Raw genomic sequence first — 15,142 nt, forward strand, 5'->3', positions numbered from 1 at the left:
GTGTGTGTGTGTGCACATGTGTAAACCAAAGTTGACACAAATATGAGGATTCTGAATTGTTTTGAAAAGTTCATAATATAAATAATAAGAACGAGTACAGTCAAAGGCCACTATCTGAATCTCTTAGACATCTAACACTGTTTTGGAAATGATACCAGTGGAGCTGTTACTAGGTACTAGGAATCATATACGTATATGGAGATGGACTTCGATGACAAGCATCGGGTGCCCTCAAACTCCAACGGAGGCCCCTGTGTACCCCCACAGGATTCCTGAACTCTATTTCATATACTTCAGAAGCCCTAATCTTATCTAGAATAATGAGTAAATTGCTTGAAATATATAAAAAGTATCACCCATGCAAATATCTATTTGTTAAAATATGGCTTTTGTTTAGGCTAATTTCAATAAGAAAAGTAATATCCTCATTTCTATGACTAAATCTTAGAATGTGGGAAATTTCTCATGCATAGGCCCTTCCCTGAGCAGTAAGATGGGCATTTCGTTTGATTTATTGATAGCATGAGGGGAAAGAATCCAACTTAGCCTTATCTTCTCTCAAAATTGAATCAATAAATTGTGGGCCTGAATCGATAAATCATGGGCCTGACGGAAGATAAATTTACTGAAGCTACAGGAAAGCTGAGCATGGCCAGGTTCTGATGGCTGCCTTTTGGGCCCTGTTGGCCATCAGATTTCTTGAACCCCAATAACATGTTTTCCTTTCATGACTGCTGGGGATCGTCACATTGACATTTCCATTAGTCTGAAGAAGTCTCTTGCAGTCCCTACAGAACATGTCAACAACTAGGATCCAGGCAGTCATGCCCTAAAGGTCCTCTCTGATACGTTATTGCATATTGGCGGGGGGGTGGGGGGTGGGGGGTGGGGGGCGGTGTGCAAGAAGGGGAAGAAGACATCGTATTGCTTGCTTGTGGCCCCTTCAACAAGGAAGACAGTGGTGAGCAGAACCAACAGGCAGAAAGTGATGAAAGAACAGGCAGTGTGGCAAAAGCAACAGAGGAGATGATCATGGGGTCCATCAGGCACATTCCTAAATTAATACAACTGTCACAGTCAGCTGAAAGGTGCTGGTCTAACAGACTGAAACATTAGTCTGCTGAGCAACACTCCCACGCCTCCACAGAGTAGCATTTTTATTGCAGTATGTCTTTCATGGAAAATGAACAAAACTTTAAATAAATCACAATTACTTATTGCTTAGTATTTTGGATAATAAATTCTTTAGTTTATCAGTACCTCAGGGCCTTCAAATGTGCATTCTTCAAATAGTTTCAATTACATATACATTCTTTCTCCTGAACAATAAATTATTCTTAAAAAAAAAAAAAGAAAAAAGAAAAGATACATAATTTTAAAGCAAAGAAAAACAAAAAAAACCCATATATTTTTGACATTTATCTTAAACTTATATGAAAACAACTCTATGTTAGATGCTTAAATATAAATAATAAAGGACAATATGCTATTTACAATGTTACACAGTAAGTTGAGAGAGTAAAAAACTGACATTAACTCATAAAGACAGTAAATGATTTAGGAAAACATCCAAGTAACGTACAATGTGTATTTACAAAAAAATATATAATAGAACTTGTGATATGTGGCCATTTCCTTTTGCCTGCACTTCTCTGCAGTGTTTCACGGGTCTTTGCAGATAGAAATCTCTGTGGGTGGTGGAATGGAGCCAGTACTAAAAGATAAAACCAGGCCTTCCTTATTTTCACCAATGTGAGCCATGCACCTTTTAACTCAGGCCAAAAAAAGGAATAGTTATGAGCAAGTTACCCTGGATAAACTCCATCTATATCAAGACAGTCACACTTAAACAAGGAAGATACGGTCTGTTGGTGTTTGGGACACATTTCACATATACTCAGGCAGAGTGCCATTTTGTAGAAAGCATGAGGCTGTCCAGGCACTCTTGAAAAAAAACAAACAAAAAAAGGCATACCAGGCAAGAAGCGAGAGTAGGACAGAAAGGGAATCTCGAGTGAGAAAAAGAAGTTTTGCCTATACTGCACTACCCCTCGGTGGGATATGATTTCAGACCCAGGAAACACAGTTGCTGTCAAACTTCTGGGCAACTTCCACTCCCTGGAAACCCCTCTGAAGCTTGCCACATGCTGGGAGCATGGGTTCACGCCCCTCCGTGGGATTGCCACTACACCGCCTGGGTTTATAGACAGGGATGGTTGAGAGCCATGTGGGGACTAAACATCACAGAGAGGTCCATTTGAACACAAAGCTGGTGGTGGCAGCAGGTAGCCCCGAGGAGACAGCTGGCCTTTCTTACCAGGGGAAACTCTTGTTCTCCAGAAGGAAAGGCTGTCCCAGAGAATATGCCACCTCTCTGAGTGACCAGAATCAAGCTGGAAATAAAACTTCCTCTTGTCCTAAATGTTCCTATATATTTGCGACCTGAAAATGTAGATAGCAATTTTCATACTGAGGAAAATGTTGGTTGCTCTCAGCAGAAGATTTCATTTATTCCGGAAATTCTCCACAATGGGGCATTTGAATACTCCAATGCCCAAAGATTTTTGCAGCAGAAATTTTAGACTTTTCATTAATGGTAGAAATTTCTTTATTGACATAGTCTCTGAATGACCCAAGGCCTTCAAAGGCAATATTAATTTAATAATTTAAAGGACCTCTTTGGGTGGACTGTCCTCTTCCCCCTGCCACGAGCTTACTCATTTCTACAGAAGTGGGAAATCGGAATAACTTGGGCAACCCGAAAGAAGCACAGAGAAAGTGGCATGTGAGTAACGAAGGACAGTTCAGGATACCAAATACTAAGAGTAACTTCAAGGACCTGCAGACAGACATCTCTGTGGGTTGTAGAAACATGAAAGTTGCTTAATGACATGACTCGCGTCCAGCCCGCATTTTCCCACGAACTCCTTGCACGTCCCTTCTTCCCCAGAATTTTAACATAGACATTTGATGAAGAACTAAACCCAGTTCACCTGCAAACAAGCAGCAGCTATTCTTGTTGACTTCACGCCTGGTATTTGAAACCCCCTGCTGACCCGTTTCCTGTTTTGTCCCATGGATCCCAGGAGGTCACCAGGAATCTAAGTAAAGCTCTAGCCTGATTTGACAGATATCAGGCAGGGCATGAACTAGGGCCTGCATTATTTTTTTTAAATCTCCTTATTTTCCTGAATTAGCGTTTATTCCACATATTAACACCTATAGGCCTTCCTTGGACTTACAATCACAGAGAACATGCAAAGTTTAGACCCATCTTCCATCCTGTTTTGTGACAGTAAAGCAAAAGGTAAGAAAGGGGAGGACATGGATGATACAGGCTGCAGATCGAGAGGTCAGGACAGAGGTGGGGGGTCACTTCTGCAAGTAAAGGTGCAATCTTTCCAACACTGTCAACGTTCCCTGATGAATCGACACTCTTGGAAGGCTCTTGCTAATCACAAATCACATGCACGTTGGCCATTCCTGACAAAAATGTTCATGCATAGTTACGACCTGATCGAGGCAACATGGAAAAACAAGAGGAAAGTCATGAAGAGAAAGGCGTGGTCAACAGAACTGTTTAAAACTGCAACCAAGTCACACGGCTCTTCTCCACCTGTGCCTTCCAGACACTCACTCCTTCTAGATACTCTACAACAGAACTATTTCCCTATGATAACTAGTCACCACCGCATATGGCAGGCATATTTCACTGCAGAAGTATTTCAAATTGCTGAGTGTGCCGTTTCAGCTGGTCATTTTGTGCCGTAACACGTCTGTTCTTGAGCTGATAAGACACAACCAATGGCTAGCTCCCCAATCAGTGAAAAACACAAGTCAAGAACGATTGCACCTTTTTCAGCCACGGTTTGATTTTCAACTAGATGACCTGCTGTATCATTCCCCCAGAAAGTGAGGTGGAGTCCTCTTAGAAGGTGATGGATTTACCCCGATAGCAAGCCAGAACCCATTTACTATGCTATCCACCCAACTGTTGCTCTTTGTCAAGAAAAATAAACCCAAATAAAGCAAATGGTAGCTCTTTTTCATGAGAGCAAGCTGTCTTCTGATTAAGAATATAGTTTTTTAAAAAAATCACAATATTACTTTCTTCCTAATATTTAACATTACTTAATGCAGTTTCCTGCTGTAATTAATAGTAGCATGCTGTTGGATCTACTATTATCTCAGAGCCCAGTGCAGCAAACCTTTGGCTGGCAGAGTAGACACAACTCATTTCATACACTGAAAGCAAAAGAAAACTTCGTACAGAAGAGAAGAGTATTTGGATGGATGTGCCATTACAAGACGTACTGATCGGGCGCTACTAGAAATAGCAAACAGAGGGACAGTTGCAAGTCTTGCAAATCATACATCCCGTCAACATCATAATGCAATGCACAAGAAGCCAGCAAAAACTGAATATATGGGAGGTTTTGCTGAAATACTGTGGAAAAGCAGTCACAGTAACTGTACAAAACTCGCTCTCAACAGAACAGAACATAAAGGCACCATTGATATCTTTCTCGTTTTGAAATACTGTAAAAAATTGCTACATATGGCACATAACACATTTGTACATACATATATTTAATTTATAAAAGTTTTTTTTCCTGTTTTCTATTTGCAGAACTGCTAAAATAAAATAAATTGTTTAATTTAAGGTGGAATACTTTATTATATAAAATAAAGTTTTACAGGTGAATCTATGTGTTTATTTAGGTTTTATACAGCGATAGGGTCTTGGTTAGCGATTACACTAGACAGCCTGGCCTGCAATTCCTCCTGCGTCGAGAAGCGGCCTGCTGGGTTAGTCCTGCTGTCCGCCAGGCGGAAGGCAGGTGCTGCCTCAAGACTGGCTGCCAGGGGGTTCTGAATGCCCAGGAAGGGCGTATCTTCCCCTACCCTCTCATCTTCTGTTTCACTCTCTGAGTTAGTGCCCTCAGCGCTTGCGTTGCTGTCCATTTCCAACCTGTTAGCAATGTGGCCATTGAGCTTGGTTCTTTTGGCCCGCCGGCTACTGGTGAGTTTCTTAACAGGCTCTTGAGCTGGCTCGTACTCCTGGGTGGTTTCATACTCCTCATCTTCCACTATCCTCAAGGGGCTAGGGGGCAGGCTGTTGTTCCCATGTGCGGGGTTGTGGTGGTAGGAGTTGAACTGCTGAGGGTGGGGGTCATACTTCTCCCGAAGCCGTGGTGGTGTCACAAGAAGCAGAGGTCTCTCTTCTTCCACGAAGGGGCTGACTGCCATGATGGGCAGGGACACCGCCGTGCTGGACACAGGTGGAGACATTTCCGAAGGGGGCGATTTGGGGGAGCTTGGCGTGTGGAAATCTACAGGTGACATGCGAGCCGGGGTGGTCATTGCTGACACATACCTGTGTGAGCACAGAATACCCCCCCATGAGTGTGGTGGAAGAAGAGGCAGAGGCAGGGAGGGTAAGGGGACAGAAGTCACGATATTACAGAATCAGAAAACAAAGAATTTCTATGCGTTGTACACTTCTCGATTTTTAACACTAAGGACGTTCGGCACCCTTGGAATCTGAAATTATGTAGCCAAGAGTTTCCTCACGGGAGTACATGCATAGATCAGCTAGGTGGCCTAACTCAACCAAGCTTTGGGGATTTTCAATCTCATGGTGATTTTAAATAAAAGCATGTGAGTCAGGACAAGAGGGCACTAGGTCCCGGAAACTTTTCAGTTTACAAGGACCAAGGCACAGGGATTTGCAAGGGAAAGAAGTATTACTTAAATACTATACCTTCCTAAAGGCCAAGGGGTCTTAGAGAATGAAGCCCAAATGGGGAATGGAAGAAGATCTAAGATGAGTTGCTGAGAGCTGGATCTGCATGCATTTGGATCTGTGTGCCTTGTTTCTCCTTAGCTCAGCTATAAGGTTATGTCTTATGAAAAAAAAAAAAGCATAGTAACTTAGATTTATTCCTGATAACAGTGTAACACATTTGTGTGCTTTCAGTTTTTCCATGAAATGCTACTTCTTAACATTCAATTTGCAACTCTCCATCCCAGTGACCAAGACATTCAGAAAAAAGCCTGAGAAAACCTTATGTTGGCTCCCGAGGTATGTCCAAGCTCCGGTCTACCTCTCTTCAAAACCCACGGCTGCATCAATCTTTCGCTTATCTTTCGTGACTGCTCAAGGGTTGGCTGCACCCTGGTACCTCATGACCTGTTATATCCAGTAGTGCTCAGTAAATCTCATTGCCAAGACATTGAGTGCATTTTTTTTTTTAAACCATATCATGCTTTCTTCTTCTAGAACAAGAAGGCCTGACTTAGCACTGAGGAAGATGTGGCTTATTCAGAGTCACATTTCTCAACTTTGATAAAAATGTTGCCAATGCATAGCACCAAAGCTCTCTTTTCTTCACGTTGGCGTTCATAGAGTCTAATTTAACATGACCTGTGATGACACAGGACACCATTATCTGAACTCTAGCTAACAAGAACAGGAAACCTATTAACTTTCCTGCTCTTCAGCCATGATTCAGAGTCATATGGATGTGAGGTCTAGCTGTGTCTAAAACGGGAAGGTGTTTAGAGATGGAAATACTTGGGGCTTGAGGCTTCAACTTTTGTTCTGGGGATACTTAAATTAAGTTCTCTGAGAAATGCTAATCCGGATTCAGCCAACACATAAAGGTGATTCATCTTTTCTCTCCGTGTTCTCGAGGTTCAGGTATATTTCGAGGTCCTAGATAATATCTGCGGTGTGCGTGGAAGCCTACCACAGCAGGGAAATGTCAGCCTTTAGAGAGAAATATCACATGGAGTGATGAAGAAAGAATTTATCCCTAACCTCTTTCTCAGGTCTCAAAAAAGACTGGATTAAGACAGATAGAGTTTCTTAATACATAAAGATACAATTATATGAATTTAAGACTAAGGTTTTAAACCACTTTGGGACCATGCCTACATTTTCACAGATGAGCGACAGAGCAACCTCTCATTCCATAAAGCTCTGAAATACCATTTTGGAGTAAAGACCCTTGAAGAAGTGATTAGCAAGCTCTATAGGACCTGCTGGCCCAGAACTAGTCATCCTTTGTTACAAGGACTTCCCAGCCAGTCCATGAGTGGAAAGAGTCTATCAGCATTATCTCCAACCATGTAACTAGGTATGGATTTGACATTATGTAAACCTTTCGGCCAGTGGTCAAAGATGACGCTGAGATGGTGATACAGTAAACAAATAGACAACACCCCTCTGGAATTGAAAACAAACAAGTAGCAGCTTACTGACAATGCCACAAAGGCTGGTTGGATATAACTCGCTCCCAATTTAAGTGAAAATGAATCAAGACAATCTATGAATTCAGTATTCCTATGAAGCATCTCTTACTTTCCTCTGTTCTTGATTTTACCTTGTCTGTAACCCTCCTCCCCCCCACCCCCAACCCAATCCAATATCCCCAGAAGAAAGCCAAAACATTCTGGAATAAAGCAATATCTGCTTTGAAAACCACCTGTGAAGACTGCGTCTGCAGCATACAAGAGATTTATTTATTCATCCCTTCTTCGAATTTCGTAAAAGGGACACTACAGGGTGGAATGCAAGCAGTTGTGTCCCACGAGACTCAGCAGTGACACAGCCTTTGATTTGATTTAACTGAGGCTGGAAGGTAAGAAAGAGTTAGCACACAAGACCACGAGACCAGCTCGACCGGAGTTTGGGTAGCTTGGCAAATTCGAATTATTAGAAGGGTCTTTACGGACTGCTGGTGCCATCTCTCTAAAGTTACAACTGAGGAAACAGAGATGCCAAGTGGGCGTGAGCCTAAGGTCAGAGCTGGGACCTCTGGGTTAGCTGTCCCTCCAACATCAAGTCACTCCCGCTCCTTAAGAGTCTGTTGCCTGTCAGCCACTGGGGCCATGCGAGCAGCTCAGAAGAAACGAGTTCAGTCAAACAAAAAGATGACTTCATCAACTAGGGAACTGGAACAAGCAAGTACCGCCCCTTAGGCTCATTAGAGTAGATTTCCTTAGATGAGACCCCAGCTGCTCATGGGGATTCTCCTACTGGGGTGCTTTCTCCTCCGCAGTAGCTTTGCCCTTCGGTTTTACCTTTCACTATGAGGAGAGTCTCGGTAGGAGTCAGGGGTTTCTCTGGCATGCCTGAGGAAGCTGTTACATTCGCGAGGGCCTCCCAAGCCATTAAGTCGTCCTCTTGGGCCCCCAGCTGGGCTGCTGTGCCTACTGTTTTCTACTGATGACATCATGATTACAGAGTGACTTTCTGAAATGATGCTTTCAGTGTGCCCATTGCTCCAGCTGGAGGGGAAACGGGAGAGGCAAAGAGACATACATATGCATTTTTTAATGATACGCAAAAACGGAAAGGAAAGGAAGTGATCTGGTAACTATTTCAACTTACTGGTGTATCAGCAGTTGACGACAACATTACTCGTCTCAGAATAGAATTATTATTACTTGCTATAGAGGGGCTCTTGATTTTGTTTGGCTTTGTAAGGATACAGTTTATGCACCTGTTCACCCATTCAACACACATGTATCAAATGTCCGTACGTACTAAGTACTCTTGCAATCTCTCTGTTCTCCAGTGGCTTAGGTCAAGGAGACACTTGGCCTATGAGCTACATTTGGCGGTCCTTGGTAGCATGCACTCACATGGGGATACCCGAGGCATGTGAGTTCAGCTATCGAACAAGTTCTCGTGTTCATTTCCAAGGGCAACCCAATCATCGGAAGGAGTCAACTTCTAAATATTCTATAGCATCTAAGACAGACTTTTTCCACTGTAGCAATTCAGTGAGTAGTCAGGCATGAGTAAAGACAATCTCTAAAATGGGGAACAACAATCCTGTGAGTGGGTATTATTTTCACCTTCAGTAATGAAAAAATGGAGGCTCAAATTTAAACGGCCATTAAATGGCAGAGCCAGTTGATGTCCAAAGTCTGTTTTTGTCCCCAGTCATACATGTTGTTATATGTCCTTGCCTCATAAGTGTCTCCTGTTCCTTTCTTAGGCAGTGAAAGCAAAAGACAATGTCTAGAAATTCTCTCTCAGAGTAGTGCCCTGCAATTGTTTTCATTCTCATACCTGTGGCTAGGAGTCTGGGTGACAGTAGTAGAGTGGTGAGCTGTTGAGGTGTAGTGACTGGTGGAAAAAGATGTCTCCGCTTCTCTCTCAACAATATGCTCACTAGAGATGACATTTTTAGATACGTATTGCTGGATAAACAAAGAGACACAACTTGAAGATTCATATTAATCAAAACAGTAACATCATCATCATCACACACAAATTCTATTCTCATACATATACTTCATAACCCACTCCATTTCTCTAATGGTCAGATGGCAAATCCTATCCTGGCTCTATGGCCTTTAAATTCAGTAAATGAAATTAATGAATTATCCTTTGGATGCGCATGCAGTGTGGGTTCTGCAGTCTTAACTGCATATTATCAGAAACAGACCTAGTTCTTCTATCTTATTTCCAACTGATAATGTGAGTGGAATTCAAGACAAATCTCTGCCCCATATTCATTTTTTGTCATAGTTGTTGTAGGTGAAGAAGATTAACAGACAGCTGAATGAAACAAAAGCATAGAGATGGTTTGTCTTCTTTCAAATTTCAAGTCAGGAGACGGATTTTTTTTTTTTTTAAACAATCTCTATATTTTGGATCTACTTTTCTTTTTCAGTTTCCAAGGGCCCGTGTTGCCCTAACGATAGCACTGAAATTTTCAATTTGTTGTCAGTGGTAAGACTAACAAGGCCACTGAGAGGTTTGAAGGACTTACAGAAGCCGTCAAGGTCACACATCTTGACAAAGTACACAGTATACAGAGGGCCTAGATATAGTGCAAGTAGCTTCTACTTATTTTCATCACCAAATCGCACGAGCTATTCCTGCCTTCAATCAGTGAAAGAGGCACATTTCAAAGTTGTGTTTGAAATGCTGTTAGTTTTACACCAAATTAAATTGAGTAATGGAAAAAGTCATGGAAAGGAATACTCTCAGATGAAATGGGCACTTTATAAGCAATGGGCTGTGGGCCTTAAAAGAACCTGATGTATTTATGGAAACCCCCAAAATACACAACTTGAATTATGCTTGAAACTCTAGTTGGTTCTCTTAGTGGAAAGGCTAGTCCATGTGGCTCTTTCTGGGACGTGCAGTTTAGCTTGCTTTAAGGAAAAGATGGTGATGTCATGATTCATGAGCTCTTTCTAGTCTGTGTACCATCTCACTCTTGGTCCTTGAAAGGCAATGTAAGCTTGGTGAATCTAATGAAAATAATATCTAACAATTATTGACCACATACTGAATGTCACCGGGCTAAGGGTTTTGTATGGATTGTCTTGTTTAATGCTCATAGAACTTGTTGAAGTAGGTATTATTTTTAGGCCTGTTGTCATAATGAAGAAATAGGGTGTAGACAGATTAAATAAAGCCCAAAGTAACACAGCCTGAGAGATAATTGGAATGCAAGCAGCCATTCTGCTTCCTATATATTATAACAGACATAGTGACAGATTGTAGGTGTGTCTGTATGGAGTGAATGCATTTGTCAACTGTGTAGAACATTCTAATGAACACTGGTAGGGGGAGGGAGGCAGCAAAATAAGCTAATACATGAGCACCTTACTCTGTCTCTGGAAGGTCTTCGCTACAAGATTTGCTGGTGGCTGAGTAACCACCAGCTCTGAACTTGGGTGTAGGATATCTTTGCTCCACACAAAATAACACATTTTCCTACAGGATAGAAAAAAGTGGTACTACAATGTAACCTTCAAGCTTTGCCTATACAAAGCCAAACATCCGAGGGAAATGCAGAAAACAGGAAAAATCATGGTGGAATAAGAAGAGCAATACTCCAAATGCCAGGAAAGCTGAGTTCAGCTTTGGCCCTTATCTGTAAAAAGGGGAGGCTTGAAAGATCACATCTGAAGACTCTTCAGGATGTAATATTCTATGACCTAGTTATATTTAAAAGCTGAGTGCTTGGTCAATTTTAAACAGAATATTTGAGTGATTAAAGATATATTTAATCTGGATGGTTTGACACCATGTAGAAGGAGTCAGGGGATAAGAAAGCATTATGTTCTGCAGTTTTGCTACTGAGAAGGGAGTTTGATAAGTCATCTGGCCCTTGCATGCCCTAACTTCTTCCTTTGTATGTCAGAATCAGTAAATCATCAGGCCCTGGGAGATGCCTCTAATAAAACTCACTCTAAAGCCCTTAGCTCAGTTCTCAGTTAGAGACTGGAGGAGCCTTCGTTTCCAAATTATTAAGAAAAAAAAAATTCCTTCTGATTCTTGTATCATTAATTTTATTATTTTTCTGTGTTTTTCTTTTCTTTCTTCCAGTTAGGCCCTCCCTGCAGAACAAACCCAATATTATTATTCCATCCCCTTAATGAACACTTTACGAGAGGAAATGTGCTGGCCTTACAGTAACCAAATCCACTTTAAAAAAATGTTCCCATTATTTTGTCCTGGCAAAACCCCGGATTCCGGGAAGTCGTGGTGATTAATGGCAGTAGCTAAGAGCCTAAGAGCTTTAGAAAATAAACGTCAAGGTGCCTGAACAGAGGAGAGATGCTGAGCTTTTCCACTGGCCAGACTCAACATACATTCACCAGCTGGACGTTCTCGGGGGGCGGGTTGGGGTGGTGAGGCCCGTTGGCTATGTTCACCATGTTGTTGCGTTCAGACCGCAGACTCTGCCGAAGCCGGTCATGAAGCTTTTTCCGTTGTTTCCTGGATATGAAAAGGGGAGCATTTATTTTTTTCTATCATTTACATTTCTTGGTACACTCAACTCTTGATTCTACCAGCACGTAAGTCAGGTAGGAGACTGGTGGAGGATATGCCACTCCGTCTCGGATTCTGCCTACGGACAGAAGTGGAATCACACAATCTTAGTGAATACATTTAAGGAGCTGGGGCGGGGGGGATTCTTACAGAAATCTAACTGGACTGCTGAGAGATAAGAAAAAAAAAAGAGAAGACAAGATAAATCAAGTTGATATTTGGCTCAAACCCCAACTTTCGCAGTCAATCCATCTTTGCCTGAGTCTTACAGATGGTCATTTGTCTTGGGTACCAATTTGTGCCGTGCAATTGATAAGGCTGATTGCATTCATAATTTTGCCTGTGTGTCTCTTAAGAAGATGAGGTTAATTCTGAATCTGTACCTTCTACACGGTAGTTGTGCATGTATGGCATTGTATGTGAGTGCAGCTAGGTACATATTTTGCCCATAGATTTAGCACAGTTAGAACATGATCTTATTCTTACTAACACTTTTTTTGTAGAACTAGGTAATGGATATTGAAATACTGAGATTGAATCTAATAAGACTCAGAAGGTAGATTTCAGTAAGGCTTATTTCTATCACTTACTCAATTCTGGCAACCCATGAAATCCTGGGGTATTAAGAAAATGCCATCCATGCCCTTAATTTTATGTCTAAAAGCATATTGTCTTTGTTCCTCAATGCAACATTCAGGTCATGATAATATCCCCATGACTGGTTTTGGCAAGAGAGTTTATGTGATGAAGCAACAAAATGAAACAAAACTGTTAACGTTACTTCCTACTTGAAGCAGAAGTTCTATGTAAGAGAGACAAGTGAAGGGAAATCAGGTCACACAGTAACTGTGTTTGTTAATATGGACCCAGCCTAACGGACCAGACGTAGTGAACACAAATCTGATTTAATGTTTTCTCTTCTTCTTTCAAAGCAAGATTTGCTTGATTTTCCTCCCATGAGATTCTTTTTGTACATCCCACACTTTGAGAGCATTTGAGCTGGTAAGCTCATTAGATGGAATGGGAAAATAATCGCAATAATGTTTTAAAAACCTTCATTGCCAACATCACCCAGTGTTTCCTTTATCTCCTAAGTCTGGGTGCAAAGTGGGATGTGTCCTCAGCAGCGACATGACAGGTTCACCCCAGGCTCCAATCCCCGTCCTCTCAGGATCATCCCCACGCACCTGCATATGGCCCACAAGCCCATCCGTCCAACTCTTTCCCGGGTCAGGGGCCACGGTCAATGACCAGAAGTCTTCTGCACACTTTCACAGAAATAGGCAAAGCTTTCTAGTTATGTGATTAGAGAAAGTCCTCGAAATAGATTGCTCAGAGGAAAAAATGAGAAGAAACACCCCCCGCCTCTCCACTCCCCCTTTTCAAGCCTAGGCTGTGGAAAATGCTTTCTGCAAAGCCCTGGGCCAGCTGAGCTGTCTTCTCTGAGCTAAGGAACGAGCGGCATGGAGGAGGAAGGTTTACTTGGTTTTGCAGTAGGCCACCACACACATGATGCCGACCACAAGCAGGGCGATGCAGATGCCGGTGATGGTCAGCACTCTCTTCTGGTACAGCTCCTCCGCTTCTGGAAAGGGAGGAGAGCAGATGTCACCAAAGCCCCCTGATACTCGCCAGGACTTAACAACTGAACAGTTGGCATGCGGCATGGCATTGTCCATGTTCACGAGAAAGTAAATACGTGACAATTCATTACTTTTGCAGACATACTTAAGGTACGGCATACTCTGCATTACACTTTGAGCATAAACAGCAAAGCCAGCTGGGGCCATTTGCAATAAAAAAATTATACTATTAAATTACTCTACTTATAAGCTACAGATATATATGTATTAAACTGGCAAATCATAAACATTAATTATAAAATAATAATTTCGTTAAAACTGTAGTTTTTAATGAAAAAAGGAAATCTCTTGCAAAGGCAACAGGAATCAATGCCAATAAAAGGAGCTGGAATTGGAACCACTGGGGCCGTCCTCGGCCTCCTCTCTCCCTCCCTCCCCCCTCCCAAACCCCTTTTTATTATTCCCGTGGTCTTTACAAGGAGCCATTTCTAACTTAAAAAAAATAAACTCAAAGACATTTGCAAACATGAGCTTGACTTGTAGTTAGCAACAGAATTGAGGCCGGATCCCTATGATTTAACAGTAAAATGTGAACATAAGCAACACAGTGGGGGTAGCAGGGCACTGTATCAGAGAAAATCCAATATGGTGGGTAGGAGAGTCTGGGGCCAAGATGAACCCTTGTCCTTTGAGGGACAATTATTATCACTTCACTGACTGTACTTAGAAACTGAATTGATCTGTATAAAGAAACCACTAGCACACAGGATATGTGACTTGGACTAGATTGTCCATCCCTGTAGTGATCAGCTTGGCAAATTAGCTCAAGGAGGTCGCGTAACAGAGGGAGATGCTTAGAACTTTGCATTAATAGTACCACTGTACCTTAAATGCAGCCAGTCTCTTAATCATGGAAGTCTTTCTACTTGCAAATCAGTTTTGGGGAGGGATCACTTGATTATACTTTGGTAGGCCAGGTTCTTCACGAGATTGGCAGATTTAATGGCGAACTGATCCCTTAGGAACTGAGCTTCCAACCAGTCTAATTACATTTATTGGAAGACATTCACAAGTTCACCGAAGAAGAGAACTCAGACCGGGTGCATCATAAGCATTGTAAGCTGGACTTGCCAAATTGATTAATAAGCTGGTCAAAAACTGGGGGATATTATACAAATGAAGGTCTCTTATCTGGACATCAACATGGGGCCGTAGGGAACATTTTCAATTTTCTTTACTGAGAGAGGGCGAGTCGCAGGAAGTTTTCTTGAAATGAAAAAGCGCATTTTAATTTCTGTGATACAGTAGACCTTATCATTAAACAAAACATTTCCTACAAGCCAAGCCCATGGTAATCAAATTCCAGTTAACAGGTCAGGAACATTGTCAAACCAAATTAATATAGCACTGATTATTAACAGGAGGAGAAGGAGAATAGAAGTCTGGGTAAAAGACTAGAAGGCCGCAGAAATTATACAAAAACAAACCCAAAGGGTCGGAAGTGGGAGGGAAGAAGACAAACCCAGAGGACAGACAGACTGACAGAATGACGGAGAGAGGGAGGAAGTCAGGTAGGAGGGAAAAACAAGATTAAAAGTGAAGGAGCCATCTGAAGTCCCTGGCACAGCATGCCTGATACTAAGGGAGGAAAAAATAAACAAACAAAAGAAAAGCGGAGGGAGGAAATGCTGGGTGGGAAGAGAGGGTGGATGCAAAGTTGGAAGGGTTATCCCATACAGCATAACTCCTA

At 42.0% G+C, this 15,142-nt stretch overlaps 1 protein-coding gene across 17 annotated transcripts in view; it reads right to left on the reverse strand.

The window, feature by feature from the left end:
• Positions 1–1,144: 1,144 nt before the first annotated feature.
• Positions 1,145–15,142, reverse strand: part of NRG1 (neuregulin 1) — a 1,097,062-nt gene continuing 1,083,064 nt past the window's right edge. For 14 of the 17 annotated variants that reach the window (XM_078069637.1, XM_078069636.1, XM_078069635.1 and 11 more), the window contains 5 exons: positions 13,292–13,394; positions 11,629–11,755; positions 9,086–9,216; positions 8,089–8,295; positions 1,145–5,377 (listed from right to left, as the gene is read on the reverse strand). In XM_078069637.1, the coding sequence (XP_077925763.1) occupies positions 4,726–5,377; positions 8,089–8,295; positions 9,086–9,216; positions 11,629–11,755; positions 13,292–13,394 (1,220 nt within the window). In that variant the 3' untranslated portion in view covers positions 1,145–4,725. Of the gene's footprint in view, positions 5,378–5,764; positions 5,907–8,088; positions 8,296–9,085; positions 9,217–11,628; positions 11,756–13,291; positions 13,395–15,142 lie in introns of all 17 variants that reach the window. The other 3 variants (XM_078069639.1, XM_036082014.2, XM_036082012.2) reach the window with 1 other exon arrangement.

Source organism: Halichoerus grypus, chromosome 3, assembly GCF_964656455.1.
Source record: "Halichoerus grypus chromosome 3, mHalGry1.hap1.1, whole genome shotgun sequence".
Classification (NCBI taxonomy): Eukaryota; Metazoa; Chordata; class Mammalia; order Carnivora; family Phocidae; genus Halichoerus; species Halichoerus grypus.